This window comes from Microtus ochrogaster, linkage group LG2 (assembly GCF_000317375.1).
Source record: "Microtus ochrogaster isolate Prairie Vole_2 linkage group LG2, MicOch1.0, whole genome shotgun sequence".
Taxonomy (NCBI): Eukaryota; Metazoa; Chordata; class Mammalia; order Rodentia; family Cricetidae; genus Microtus; species Microtus ochrogaster.
In genome coordinates this window covers 49,198,336-49,213,676 of record NC_022028.1, presented here as the reverse complement: position 1 = coordinate 49,213,676, position 15,341 = coordinate 49,198,336, and the positions used below count along the sequence as shown (strand labels likewise).

At 50.3% G+C, this 15,341-nt stretch overlaps 1 protein-coding gene across 1 annotated transcript in view; it reads right to left on the bottom strand.

Annotated features, from left to right (window-relative positions):
• Window positions 1-8,429: 8,429 nt before the first annotated feature.
• The window catches only part of Tmprss3 (transmembrane serine protease 3), a 17,585-nt gene continuing 10,673 nt past the window's right edge, over window positions 8,430-15,341 (bottom strand). Inside the window, exons 10-13 of the mRNA XM_005360307.2 lie at window positions 13,576-13,671; window positions 11,376-11,518; window positions 10,588-10,740; window positions 8,430-8,447 (exon numbers count right to left, since the gene is read on the bottom strand). Of these exons, the coding sequence (XP_005360364.2) occupies window positions 8,430-8,447; window positions 10,588-10,740; window positions 11,376-11,518; window positions 13,576-13,671 (410 nt within the window). The remainder of the gene's footprint in view (window positions 8,448-10,587; window positions 10,741-11,375; window positions 11,519-13,575; window positions 13,672-15,341) is intronic.

The window sequence follows — 15,341 nt, the reverse complement described above, 5'->3', positions numbered from 1 at the left end:
ACATGGCCTTGATCCAGATCCAGGTGGTATTAGTTAAGCCCTCCTTCTGGACTAACCTTGCTTTCTCAGCCAGAGCTGACTCATAGCAAGAGACGGCAGGAAGGGCCTGTTGCCGCAATGCCCCTTCCAAGTGATCCAGGAGAAGCCAATGAGTCCCCATCCCCTGGCCCTGACTTCCAAAGTGGGCATGTGTATAGTGTCAGGTACTTGGAGGTCCCAGGTCACCTGGGGGCAGGAAGCATGTGGCTGGACAAGATGAGATGGGGAAATAAGGGGCTAGCTCCCGGCTGGCATGGTTCTCTCTACCACAGGGATGAACCTCTAGTCTGCATCTTTCGTTCATTTGTTTTATTCTTACACACACATATGTGAGCAAGGTGTTCTCAGGGCCCTTGCTGAGGAATCCCGCTCGGCGGAGGCCTGTCTCAATGACAACTTTGGGCTCTGAAAATGTGGCAAGAACACAGAATCCTCATCAAGGTACTGCACATGCGTCCTGAACTCACCTCAGTGATTCTTTTTATTTTTACTTTAGTTTTTTTTATATATATATTTTATTTTATTTTTTTGTTTTTTTCGATTCATAGTTTCTCTGCAGCTTTTGGAGCCTATCTTGGAAGATGGGAAGGGGAGAGGGGGCTCATAGATGCTCATTAACAAAAGAAAGGGAAAGGGGGTGTCACTTCTGTTTATAGTATGACCTATTCTACATGTGGTATGTGTTGGGGACCTTACATAAGAGAGAAATGAACAGACAACAAGGAGACGCTGGGAACACAGTTTAATGAAAAGAGTCCACTAAGATTGTGGATGTCCATACACGTCAAACACTGGCCACACTGGATCTGCACCCAAACCAAACGCATGCAAACACAGATGAGGCTCAGCCTTGGCATTGTGGCACACAGAAGGAGGAGGAAATGGAGACGTGAGTGGGAAGCCTTCCACGCTTCTGCCAGACTGTGTTTTGCCAAAGAAAATATTCAGGTTGAACCCCAATATCTGTCTCTGGGTTTTTATTATTCATACTACAAGGAAATTCTTCAGAAACCAGTGCAAGCCAGTCCCTGGGATGGATGTGGGGATGTCCAGCGAGTCATTTCTGCATAGGTAACTTGTTTCTTCTTTGCAAGTCTATCTTCTTTTGAGAAGAAGCTGGAGAGGGGTCTCTGGGCTTCTGTATTTGCCCTTGAGTGACTGAAGCTGATTTTGCAGGGATAGCAGGCATGGGCTCCATTCCTCCATAGTAATGTCACCTTCATGTCCCTTCCAATGGAAGACGATAGCAGACTTGCTAAGTAAAAGCTCTGCTTTTACCACGGCAGTGGGACATGGAGGAGAGTGCAGGACTGATTACCCATGGTCAGGGAATCTGCGTCAGTATCTCACCAGCTCTGGGGTTGAGTTTTCCTACCTACAACACAGAGTGGTCAGGCCCTGTGACTCCCCCAAGACTCTCATGCGTTGCTGGTAGAGATGTAGACCACCATTGCCAGTACAAAAATACCATGAAGGGACGCTCAAGACCCAGGAAATACAATCAACCACCCTCTTTGGGGTGTGTGTCCAAAGGAACGTATGTGAAGAGACACTACACACTGTGTCCATCACAGCTCTGGGTGCACATGGGTACAGTCAAGCAGCCGTCAGCTGACTAGTGGGTAAGGGATAGACAGCACACAGGTACGATGGGCTATCACTCTGCCATAAAGAAGAACCCGTGACATCCCTTATTCACTCTGGTCCAGCCAATAAAGACATCAGTCAGTACAGAGACCAGAGAGATGGCTTAGTGGTTAAGATCACTTGCTGCTTTTCCAGAGGACCTGAGTTCAGTTCCCAGAACCCACATAAAAGTTCACAACCACCTGTAACTCCAGCTCCAAGGGATCCAGTGCCCTCTTATAGTCTCTGAAGGCACCATGCACACACATGGCGCAAGACATACATGTAAACAAAGCACGCACACACAAAAAAATATTTAAAAATTTTTAAAAATCAGTATGGAGTTTCCTCAAAACACTAAAGACAGAAGCAGCATATGGCCGAGGTGTACTACTCCTGCATGGGCTCCCAAGGGACCTGAAGTCACATCACAGAGACACCAACACATCTGCATTTAGAAGCCCCCCTACCCCAGGCTGAAGTGGAGCAGCCTTCATCTATGAAAGTCTCCAGACGACGCTAAGAAACAGTCTTGTTGTGCTCTGTGAAATGAGTCAGGCACGGACGGACACACAGACACTGCACCATCTCACAGATCCGCGAAATATCACAGATCCGTGGAGTGGCCAAAGGCTGGACTCTGGAGCAGAGTGTAGAATGGTGGTTCTGAGGGCCGGGAGGGCGTGCGGAATTGAGGCCATGCTGGTTAAAGCAGGAGAAACCTAAGCTGAAGAGATCACTGGAGCAGTGCTTATGATAAAATTAGCATGGGAAACTCTGAGAGTGTATTTTAACTATTCTTACATCAAAATCTAAGTCCGTCTGCCAATACATATGTTGAATAACTTGGCGTGGGCCAGTGGGATGGTTCCAGTGGGTAAAGGGGTCTGCCACCAAGCCTGATGGCCTCAGCTTCAGCTCCAGAATCCACATACTGGAGGGAGAGAAGTGACTCCGGCAAGTTGTCTTCCGACCTCACACAGGCACCATGGCACACGAGCAGCCCGGCAAAAATATAAATACACGTATAAAAGAGCAGTTTGGCTTACTTGTCTGATAGGGTAGACGTTTGTTTTGTATGTGTTGGAGGTAGCAGTGTGGAGGGCATGAGGTCCTTGTATGCACAGGCGAGCGCTAGGGAAGCCAGAAATGTTAAACACACAGACTGGCCTCTGCAGCAGAAGGGATGTGTACTGTTTTCCAGCTGGAGAGCCGGCACGGGATGTAGTTAAAAGCCTGGTGACCAGTGTTATCTGTAGCGCCAGGCCTCACCTGATTCCCCAGAACTATTATGTTGATCCTGACTCTTCCTGCCCCCAGGCCTTGATCCTGAGCTTTGCCTCTCTGTCAGTAGAAGTCCTCCACATGGAAGAGGTCAAATGTACTTTGCCAAAGACTTATCCTGAGGAAGGAGTTTTGATGTAGTCAAAGCCTTACACTTTATTATGACAATTGTTCCTGGGACATCTCCAAAGCTGTACTGTGTTTAAATATGTCAAAAATAAACTCTCCGCGGTCAGACTCTAAACCTTTGAAACAACACCAGCTAAGTCGGACAGAACTGGATTTTCTTCCTGCCTCACATGGACCATTCATTACTCTGCTGGCTCTGGGGTGTGCCGGGATCCACACACGGCAGGGCCTGCACATGGAGCTCACACCGACCTTGAACTCGTGGTCTTTGTGACTTGATCTCCCTGGTACTGGGATGACCGCCAGGTCTAGCTGTACACAGATATTTTGAAATATTGTATTAAATATCATAAATGTATATAATTTTAATTCCTCTATTTTAAAATTAGTAAAGAAACTAAGATTTATCTATTTAAAAAGAAATGACTTAGGAAGGAGCCCCAACAGCTTCTGAAGTCTTGAGGCTCCAGGCAGATTTGATGTGGGATCCCCAGTTCATCAGCTAAAATGGGGGCCAGGTTCCTGAGAAAGAGCCCTAGAGCAGTGGTTCTCAACTTGTGGGTCATGACCCCCTTTGAGGGTCAAACGAGCCCCTCACAGAGGTTGACTAAGACCATCCAAAACCAAAGATATTAATATTATGATTCATAACAGTAGCAAAATTATACTTTTGAAGTAGCAACAAAAATAATGTTATGGTCGGGGGTCAGCACAACTTGAGGAACTGTATTAAAAGGTCACTGCGTTAGGAAGGTTGAGACCTACTGCCCTAGAGCGAGGCTGCCGGCCATTTGCTGGCGTCGGTGTCTGCCCTATACTGAAACCTTAACCTCCAGCTGCTGACACAGCGCCTCATTTGAAAACAGGTCTTCACAGGTAATGAAGTTCAGGTGGAGGCATAAGATGACTGTGAATGTTTCCCCATAAAACAAGAAACCTGACACAGAGCCTCCTGGGACTTTGTGGCGGCAGCCCGAAACCAGTGCGATCTGGATCCCGGCGAAGAAAATTGTGCCGCCCTTCTGAGACCACCAGCGCTCCATCCAGAACCCCCAGAGAGCGGCTGTGGACCGGAGCTGACCCTGGTCTCCCCGTGCGGGCAGTGAGGTCCCGTGCCCTCCCGCACTGGAACCCTCAAGTGCAGATCTTGGAGGCTTATCATCATACATGGAGACTCATCATACTGCTGTGTTACATCCAAAGGAACTAACAGGTCACTGAGGTTTAAAACAACCCGAGAAGAAAGAAGACTCAGCACAGGGGTTAGCCGACTGGATGAGAGAAGGAAGGTCCGTGGCCCTCTCTGGATTCCACTTGGCTAGCAGCTGGAAGTGAAGGATTGACTGTCATCGCAGAAAAGGCAGTATTTTACGATGCGATTCACAATTTGCTCTCCCCAAATCAAAAGGAGAGAAGCTACCTTCCTCTCCTGGCAGCTGAGTCAAAAGGTAAGATATGGGCTAGTGTTTGACTTTGGGGGGGTTCCTTGGGCCCACACCCCGCTGATGTGCTTTCATGGCAGCCATTTCCGCACACCTTCCCTGAAATCAAACACAGGCCTGAGGTGAGTGGTGAGCTCCTGTAATCTCTCAGATATCAGGTGCGGTGACTGGAACCACCCAGTCCTGCCCCCGTGAGTCCTCCTTGCCCCACCCCATAAATCCCAGAGCCTCACTCCGCATGGGCCAATGAGGGGACAGAAGATAGCCAGGCCTACCAGCGGTAAAACGGGGGCCTCTAAACCCCATGCCTTGTCCTTGTTCCTCTTGTCAGCCTCCTCCTCTGCTCCCCATACCACCAACCTTCACTAGACAAACGAGACAGGCATCAGAGCCCAAAGACGGACACAGTCAGGATGTAAAGCAGGAGTCAACTTTAGGGCTTCAGTGCTGGCCCCAGCTTGGCCACCATCATGGCACAAGAGGGACACCATGATTGTGATGTGTTTCAGTGGGAGGTGTGGATAGGTCCTCTGCAGCCTTCTTGGATACTTTTGGTCTTTATTTCTATGAAATGAGACAATTAAAATGGATTTTACACACCCACATAACAAACAGCCGTGAGAAGGAGAGCTAGTTTCCGAGACCAGAGCTCCAGGGACCTTGCCTTTCCTCCCACACTCTACACTAAGGTTGGTATCGTGAGGCAGTTGAATGTGGTCCAAGTAGGGCAGGGGAAATGGGTATATATTCCACTGAGGACTTCAGAGTTCCTTCCCAGCAGCTGATAACAGCAATGGGACCGGGTAGAGGATCAGCAGAAGAAAAAAAAATCAAAGAGCCAGACTGCCTGGTGGAACCTAAGTGGTGTGTATAAGACACTTCAGCCAACAACAGCTGGATTCAGCTCTCCAAGACAGACCCTACAGAGATGAGACCACAGGACACACATCAACAAAATAAAAATAACATAAATCTCTCAAATTAGTAGGGTCAGACTGGGAATTAGCAACAAACAATGGGGGCGGGGGCTAATAAACACATGGTGTATTAAACTCTCAATTTCCAAGCAACTCATGAAGTGTAAAGGGTGTTTCAAAGAAAACTCAAAAATATATAGAACTAAATATACGTGAAAACACATTTCATTTCAAAGCTTGTGGGGCTCAGCTGAAGCAGGAGTGAGATAGTATAATAGCATTAATGTATATTAGAAATTAGGAAATTCTCAAACCAATAACTGATTCACTGATAAAAGTTCAATAGGGCCAGGCATGGTGGTGCGCATCTTTAATCCCAGTGGTCAGGAGACAGAGGCAGGCAAGTCTCTGGGAGTTGAGGTGGTCATTCTGGCTGTATAGTGAGTTCCAAGCCAGCCAGAACACAAAAAGATCAATAATACTGACAAGCCTATATTAAAACTGACAAAACTTAAAAGAGATTAAGACCTAAGCAGCTGATACAACTAATACAGCAACAGACATCACTACAGACCCTACAATCACTAAAGGAGCCGAGAAAATGTTTCAGCTCATGATGAAGTCAGATAAGAAAGAACAGACCAATTCCTCACCTCCCAACACAACCTTTAGCAGCCAGAAACTCCCTCTGATCTCTGAAACTGGAGGCTCTCTCCCTTCAGACCCCTGCCAGCTGCCTTGACTATCTTAGCAAGCCTCCTCTTGTACTTTCTTTCTTTATTATCCTGGCTAGTTAGTGTTAACCTTACACAAGCCAGAGTCACCAGAGAGGACGGAGCCTCGGCTGAGAAAATGCCTCCGTAAGATCTGGCTGTAAGGCATTTTCTTAATGAGTGGTTGATTGGGGTGGGCTCAGCTCATTGTGGGTGGTGCCACCCCTGGGTTCATGTTCCTGGGTTCAATAAAAAAAAAAGTAGGCTGAGCAAGCCATGAGGAGCAAGCCAGGAAGCAGTGTCCTCCCCCTCCTACCCCACCCATCTCATGGCCTCTGCATCAGCTCCTGCCTCCAGGTTCCTACCCTGTTTGAGTTCTTGCCTTCACTGCCTTTAATGAACTTTTATATGGAACAGTGAGTGAAATAAACCCTCCCCAAGATGCTTTTGGACATGGTGTTTCACACAGCAATAGTATCCCTAAATAAGACGTCTATTTTTTTAAGATCTATTTTATTTTTATTTATGTGTACGTATGTATGTCTCTGCAAGTACGTATATGCACATGTGTGTCTTGAAGGGCAAAGCGGGTGTCAAATACCCTGGAACTGGAGTTCTAGGCAGTTGTGAGCTGGGAACAGGACTCGGTCCCCTGCAAGAGTAGCCATTGCTCTTAACTGCTGAGTTGTCTATGTGGCCCCGACATCTGGTTTGTTGGAGCCACAGCATGTAAGGGCTGCCATCGATGATAAAGACTTCCAAATACAAAGCACAGTGTGGTGTCGTCTACAACTGGGGCAAAGCAGAGGAAAGCCCTCTACCACCTCACTGAAGTGTAGTGGGATACTCAGGAGGCAGGGAGTCCCTTGCACTCGGTATTGATCGCCATATGGTTTTATGACTGCTGTGCTGTGTTATCAGTTATGACTGTCCATCTCTTCCTGTGACTGACAGATCAACTACACTACAGGGGTATGTGCATGGGGAAAAAAGCATCAGCATAGGGCTAAGAGTTACCCAAAGATCCAGGCACTCACAATGGCTCTTGGGGCATTTATTCTAGTCATGGAAATCTGAGTGGTGGCTCTGATCCGGAAAGGGTTAAGTCCAAGCACAAGGGCTGTGTGGCAGTTTGTTTCGGCGATGCCCCCCCACCAGTACCCCTTCTCTCTCTCTCTCTCTCTCTCTCTCTCTCTCTCTCTCTCTCTCTCACACACACACACACACACACACACACACACACACTTATTTTCTCTTGCAGCCACAAAGCAACTGATTCATATTCTTCTGAAGACTTAATCTATGATAAGCTCAAATGACCAATGGCTACTTCCTGTGTAACCCTCCTCTGTTAACTATGTAATATGGGGGCCATTGGATTGTGGGCCACGCAGGAGAGGCCCAGGCGCTGTCAACTATGGTACATTAGCAGAGTGCGTGGAGGGATGGGGCAGCCCCCAGTGGCTTAGGACCTTCTATTGAACTTGCTTTTAGTGTCCTCTGGTCTTGTCATCTTCCAGACCTGTGTCACTTACTCTTTGGTGCCATAAGGGATCCTTATGTACTGAGAAACCTGTTCTAACAGGAAAATGCAAACTCCTGACATGTGCATGGTGGGCTTTCGAAGTGAGCCCATGATTTCGATTTCTGTGAGCCATCACAACTCATTCACTCAAGCCCAAGACAAGCCGTGCTGAGAGAAGGGGCACCTTCCAGAAGCAAGGGCTGGTAACTCATCAAGCACCAAACACTGAGAAAATAGTGGGGCAAACCCATAGTCTGAGTCATTCACAAGCTAAGTTGCCCACCTCCTGAAACGGGCTGTTGGGTTGAGAACTGGCACCCAGGGATAGGACCAACAGGTGACTCCATCTGCAGCAATCCACACCAGCAGTTCCTGACCTCCTATCTGCACCAACTGGTGTCAATGGTTTTGCATAAGAGATTGCCTGTGTGTTGGCAGCGGCTCCGAGGGGGAAATCTAGGAGGATGATGGGGAAAGGCGCCGCTAACATGCAAGAGTGGGGTGCTTTTGTCGCTGTGAAGCACAGAAAGTTCTAAGGTCATTTCATCCCACACCCCAAGGGCCAGAGGCTTTAGCAACAGGCAGCTCCAGGTACAGGGGTAAGAAGGATGCTCTTCCTACTGGCTCTGCCTCAGTGCAATGGGCAGAGCACTAAACGCTGGTACTCGCATCCACCATGCCCACACAGGAGTCCAGGGAAGGCTTGGGCTGCGTCCACCCTTGGGAGCTCGGGTGCTGATTTGTCCCCCATTCTTCAAGTCTTCAGGTCTCTCTGAAAGTAAAAACAGAGGTCACCATTTCCCCCCTGCAAGCCATGCCTTGGATACTGTGACTCCATGGGCACCTAGATTTTCCATTAAATGTTATCAATGGTCACTGGGGGGCTGGGTCCCTGAGGGAGGACACTGCTAGCTGTGGATGGCTCCCATCTAGAAAGACCTCTGCACTCTTCATCTCTGCCTAAGATGGTCCCCAAACTGTTAGGAAATTGTCCCCAGACTGCTATGTCTCAGCTGTATGCTCCTAAGGCCTAACATAAGACAGAACAGTTTTTGTTTGCCCTTGCTAGATAGGGAAACGTGAAGGGTTGAACGAAGATGATGGAGTGGGGACTTCTGGGCTGTAGAGAGACCCCGCCTTTTGGGGCGGGACAGCCTCGGGCGAATGTTTTTACTAATGAATTGGAACGCGAGACTGGAGCCCTTCCTGTTTCCGGTGTACGGTGGATCGCTGAACTCCGGGTGTGTGAGAGTGCTTTTATATTAAAATTGTCTTCTTGTACCCACTGGCCTGGATTAATTAAATTCGCCTTCACTGGGCTGACAGGTGGGACAGTGTGCAGATGGCAGGACTCCTGGGAGAGCCTCCAGTGAGACAAATCTAACCTGGCAATCCTCCTACAGAAGGGAGGGGCTTCTGGCTCTTCCTTGAGCCATTTAGAAAGAGATTGAAAACTGGGTGTGTCTGTCAGGTGACGTCTCCTGCAGGTCCTCAGTGGTCAGAGGCAGCTGATGGCTAAGATGCCCAGAGTGACCCTCAGAAACCCTAGCCAGCCACCATAGCGAAACCCCTCAGAGAACAGACCCTTCCAGAAACTGCCAGGCCTTTTCCTGATTGCCAAGAATTCTTGGTACACCAGCCTTCCTAAAATGATGTTCAAAACATGAAGATCACCTGGTTCCCTACCCATGATCCCCAGCGAGACTGATGGGAAGAGGGTCCCAGGGGTCTTCAGTTTTAGCAAACAGCCAAGGAAGTTTACTCTGTTTGTCCCTCTGGACAGAGTCAGGCCGAGATCCTGGTTTGCATATTCCTGGGCATCCTTACTAACTTGGGAGCCCTCACTTGTCCATGATTCCCAACTATCATGAGGAAGGTTTTAGGACCCATCACAATGCAGAGGGCATACTGGCTAGGACCGCATCCCTGTCATGGCTTCCCAGTCTGAACCCCTGGCTGCCCCACCTTCCTCTGTGGGATTGTTGTCTTTTGAAAGTTTGTCTGTTACATAAATTTCACCCCTTAATAGTCAGGAGAAAATGTCTTTGACACTGGGCTAGGGGGTGGCATGAGGCCAATCTGTGATCAAGTTATTAAGCATTTGCTTAGTGCTTGGTCCCTAGCTGGGCCTAGCCTTCCTGCAGCCCTTTCCCACTCTGAGGAAGAAGGGTCGTGGACACCTGGAACTCATCACAGCAAGGCCTGTGTCTATCGGGACATATCTTTGCCTGGTGCCAAGGAGTCTCAGTTCCCTGGAGGTCTTCTTGCTGACCAGGGCCTCTATGCCCTGCCCTGCTTCCCTCCTTCCCTCTCCCTGAAGCATAGCTACTCAGACCCCTCTTGCTTAAGAACTCTGTTCCATAGCCGGGCGGTGGTGGCGCACGCCTTTAATCCCAGCACTTGGGAGGCAGAGGCAGGCGATCTCTGTGAGTTCAAGACCAGCCTGGTTTACAGAGTGAGTTCCAGGACAGGGTCCAAAGCTACAAAAAAAAAAAAAAAAAAAAAAAAAACAGAAGAAAAAGAACTCTGTTCCACTCTGGCTCTCAGCAAAGCATCAACTCCACAGGGGCAATCAGAGAGGGGGCTTACCTGGCTTTACCTCATCCAGACGCAACCCACCCACCCTCTCCTCCCTGAACACATAGCACCCTAAATACACCCCCATTCCAAGGGGACACCTCATCCACTGGTCAGTTTTTTCCCTGCTGAGTCAAGCAGGTTCACACTTCCTGTCCCTCCCCTGTGTGCCTGATAACACCCATGGGATTAGCTGTGCTCTAGGACTGATCCCCAGAGTCACCAAATCAATGCAGAACCAACATCCTTTCCATTACCCTCCCTGGCTCCCTGTGGCAGAGCTGTGGTCACACTGGGTGCAGGGAACACGTGACCTGGAGAGTCACTCCACCCACCTCCAGCTGCTCGTGAATCCAATCCAGGAAGGCGGTGATGCGGGTATAGACCCCAGGCTTGTTCACCTCAGCACAGCCAATGCCAAAGCTTGTGGCACCCACCAGCTTCCACAGTCTCCTCTCCTGGCACACCAGGGGGCCCCCACTGTCTCCCTGGAGAGCAGAAGGAGGCAAAAGGCTAGGGGATTGAGCAGCTATGCTGTGCTGGTGACACAGACTTCCCTTTTCAATTGCCAGTGGGTGACACCACGTGCACACCTCTCCCCGAGCACTTCTAGAATGGATCTGCTATTCTCAAGAGGTGGCTCCTTGCCTGTGTGGGAAGGTGTCTCCCTCCAGCTGTGTCTCCCTCCAGGTCCCAAATGCTAATCTAGGAAGGTCAAACGTGGCCTGTGTAGCTCACAGAGCTGGAAGAGGAAAGGTCTGGATGAGAGGGAAGTAATTCTGTGGCCACAGGTGGCACTGAGTCTCACCCCCTGTGGCTTTTGGAAACCCGGACCCATCAGCTCACACCGGCTTGCTGCTCTGGTTGGCTCCCTACACCCTCAGGCTGGAGAGGAGTAGGGAAGACAACGCCCCATCCCCTGGAAGACTGGGAGCCTGGGTAAACACAGGCCGGGCCACCAGGAAAGCCACAGGCATCTTAAGCAAATCTCTTCCTTGTGCCATGTAAATTTGCTTTTTGTTCAGTCACAGGGAAGCTGGCAGTGGCCTGTCCCATGGGCTGGGTCACTACACTGGGCCCTTGCCTGCTGCCCCGGCCCCCGGGGTAACTGGCAGTCCTTTACCTGGCAGCTGTCCACACCGCCCTTCAAATAGCCTGCACAGAGCATGGACGGGGAGATGATGCCGCCATACACGTCCCTGTGGTTGCAGATCTTGTTGGAAATTAACGGGACAGCCGCGTGGTTCAGGACAGGGGAGGCGTCACCTGCCTCAAAGCAATGAAGAAACATGTAGTGAGTAGTCTGGCTTAGACAGAGACGGGGCGGGGGTGGGGGGGCAAGGGCCATGCCACCTGACAGTCTGTAGCTGGAACAGCGGGCTGTCGTGGAGCAGATGAGGCCGGGAGAGCCCCTACTGAGTGGGCCGTGTGTTCTCACCTCCGTGTCCGGGACCCTTACTCCCCTAAGAGACTCAAAGTGGAAGAAGTAGACAGACGTTTCTTCCCACAGCCAGCCACACCCTTGACCCACCCTGGCCAATCCCCATTACAGAAGGGAAACTGAGGCTCTTGAAGGCCACACATATCTGGACAGAGGTGTATGTGGTCAGCAGAAATGCGCCCCTCCAAATATAGGTATGGGCCCTGGACCTGTGGACATGCCACTAACCAGGGAGGTGTTTAAGGGTACAGATGTGAGACAGCCTTGAAGATGTGGGCAGGCTCCTAAGAACTACAAGGGCTTAGCAGAGACTCAGAGAGGGCAACAACAGAGTAGCAGGGCGTAGCAACAGATCAGCACATTGGCCTTGAAGCTGAGGATGAGGCCACCAGCCCAGAAGTGTAGAAGAAAAGGTCAGGGGGCAGCTGTCATCAGAGCCACCTGAGGAATCAGCCTGCCAGCCCCAGCGACCCCTGAGGCTGGTTGGTCAGAGCTGTAACTGGAAGGGTAACAAACACAAGCTGGGCACTGAATCCCGGAGTTTGAGAGGCTGAGGCAGGAGGGTAGCTGTGTAGTCCATGGCTAGCCTGGACTACATAGTGAGTTCCTGGACAGCCTGGGGCTGCAGTGAGACCCTGAATGAATATGTCTCCCAGGGGAAACACTGACTTCCTGCATAGGTTAATTACAACCCCCTTCTTATTTGTCTGACTGTAACCAAGACACATGACCCTCTTTGGATGAGCCTCTGCAGAGGCCGCTGAAGTACAATCTCGAGACTAGGTCAGCTCACATGTATGGCAGGCTCTAAATCCAACAACTGATGTCATGGAGACAGGGATCAAGGAACTGAGGAGATGGGTCAGTCAGTAGAGGGATTGGTTCAATACCCAGAACCAGAACCCACACTGGGGAGCGGGAAGAAAACTCAGCCATCTAAACATTGGAACTGGAAGAACACATCAGCCAGCCGAGGAACCTGAGAATGGCTAGAGCCACCAGCCGCTGGGGAGATGCCGGGACAGACCCCACCTCGGGCCTGCGGACACCTCCATCTCAGGCCTGTGGATACCTCCGTCTCAGGTTTTAGAACTGAGGACTTGCCTCTGCACTTTTGAGCTTTTGGAGTCATCCAGGCCACCATGTTTGCTACAGTTTCTAGTGAAAGCAGGCTGGCCCAAGCCTAGAAAATGCACGAAGGCCGGGCGATAGTGGCGCACGCCTTTAATCCCAGCACTCAGGAGGCAGAGGCAGGCGGATCTCTGTGAGTTCGAGACCAGCCTGGTCTACAGAGCTAGTTCCAGGACAGGCTCCAAAGCCACAGAGAAACCCTGTCTCAAAAAACAAAAAAAAAAAAAAAAAAATGCATAAAGGAAAGCCCTTGCTGGGAACCCTGAGCCTCGAGACCAAGTCAGCACTGTCTCTTGACGCAAGGGACACAGACGTCTCTGGGAGGTCTGTGACCACGGCTGACAGTACTACCATTACCAGCGCCGTCGAGGCTCCTGGGTAGCACCTTCTCTTCTGTACTCCCAGGAGAAAACAGCTCACCCTGGCAGCTCTTACAGACATCAGTTCTTTACCCTGTACCCTACATGCTGGATAAAGCTTGGGGGTCATCAAGGTGTACTTTATACACTTGTTGCAGCTTAAAAAGAGGCAGGAAGGGGGTGGCTGAAGGCCTCTCTGTAGACCAGTACCCGCACTTTTCCCTCACAGCCCATTTCTCTCCAGAAAATAGGCAACACCACGGTGGCCCATGGTTACTCAGCAGACCGTTGTCATGAACAGTTGGTCTGCACTAAACCTGAACTGGGACCTCCAAGTATTCTCACAGGACCATCACAGCAGGACTCTGGAGGGTCCCTACCAGACCACTGACCTCCATCCTCCGTGGCCCCCCATCCTGATGTCCAGCACAGTTTCCCATCAGGAAAGTTCTCTTCCGAGTTGGGCAGACAGACGGGCTGGATGGTCTCTGTTAGGATGGGAGCAATGATGTGAAGTTGTTGAAGCCACCGTCCCAGAAATCAGCTGACTTTGGGTTCAGGTCTCCTAACCCTTGGCCATTGAAGGCAGCTGGCTCAGAGCTGAGGCCCCACCCACTCATTGCCTAGAGTCTATAAAACTCAAGGGTAGTGCTAGACTGTAGTGTGAGCCTAGAGCCCAGCTGTAAACGCTGGCTGTAAAAACCCGGACAGTAGATGGTTCAGGCTTACGGGCTATGTGATCACATGTCGTCACTGTTGCTGGAACCATAAGAGATGTAAACAAAAGGGGCTGGTGGATTTATGACAAGATTTTACTGCTCAAATGTCTATTGAGTCACACTTGGCCTTTGGCTCTAGCTGGCCACTCCTGGTCCAGACTTTGAATGTATATATAGAACAGCACTCTGGGGATGTTCCTGCTGTCCCTGGTGTTTGTAGTGACAACAGGCTGGCCTGTACCCAGGCTGTGCCAATGAGGCCCTAGCAAAACCAAGTGACTACATGTGCCCAGGACTTTCATGTAAGCAGCTCTTAAGATGCCCCTCCCCCAGCCCACATGGTGATAACAGAGAAGTGGGGAGAAGCCGGGCGGTGGTGGCACACGCCTTTCATCTCAGCACTTGGGAGGCAGAGGCAGATGGATCTCTGTGAGTCTGAGGACAGTCTGGTCTACAGAGCGAGTTTCAGGACAGACAGCCAGGACTACTACACAAAGAAAGAGAAACCCTGTCTTGAAAATCAAAAGAACAAAAAGGAAGGGAAGGGAAGGGAGGAGAGGGGAGGGAAGGGAAGGGAAGGGAAGCCTAGAACCTTCCAGATGCTGGAGGAAGAGGTAGACTCCTGCCACACCTTCAAGCTGCCCCAGGCTGGGCCCCAGCAAGCTCTTTCCACTGGAGGTGCCCTACAAGAGGCTCCATGTAGCAAACAGCAAGACAGGAACAGGAATGTGCTGTCTGCTCTGGTCCCTAAGGGCAGGTGACTCTCTTCCACCACCTAGAGGCACCAGCTGGCCTGGCCTGGAGAAGCTCTTACATGCAGCTGGCACCAGACCCGGAGACCAGAGTAGAATCAGGAAGGCTATGAAGGCATGAAACTTGGACTGGGAAGATGGCTCAGTTGACAAATGCTTGCCTTGAAGGCCTGAGTTTGATCTCCGAAACCCATGTGAAAAGCCAGATGTAAAGGCATTGAGCCTGTTAGCCAGTGCTAGGAAGGCAGAGACAGAAAGGTCCCTGGGGCTCAAGGGCCAGTCAGCCTACTAAGCGACTCCAGACCAGTGAGAGACCTTACTCCCCCCACTCCCCGCCAAAAGCAAGATGGAAGGTCCCTGAGGAACAACAGTCAAGGTCATTGTTAGTGCTTGCCTATGGCCTCCATGTGCATGCACACACATGTTCACACACGCACGCACACGCACGCACACACACACACACACACATACATACACACAGCTCAGTGAGCAAAGACAATGCACTGATGTCAGCACCCAGCTGAATCAAACACTGGGATTTTCTGGCAAGGATAGTAAAGCAGCCATTATAATGATGCTTCAACAAGCGTCAACCAATTCTATTGAAACAAATGAAAAACAACTTCTGGCATGGAAGCCAAGACATACCATAGAAGCCCAGACATACTGCAGGAGCCCAGACATACC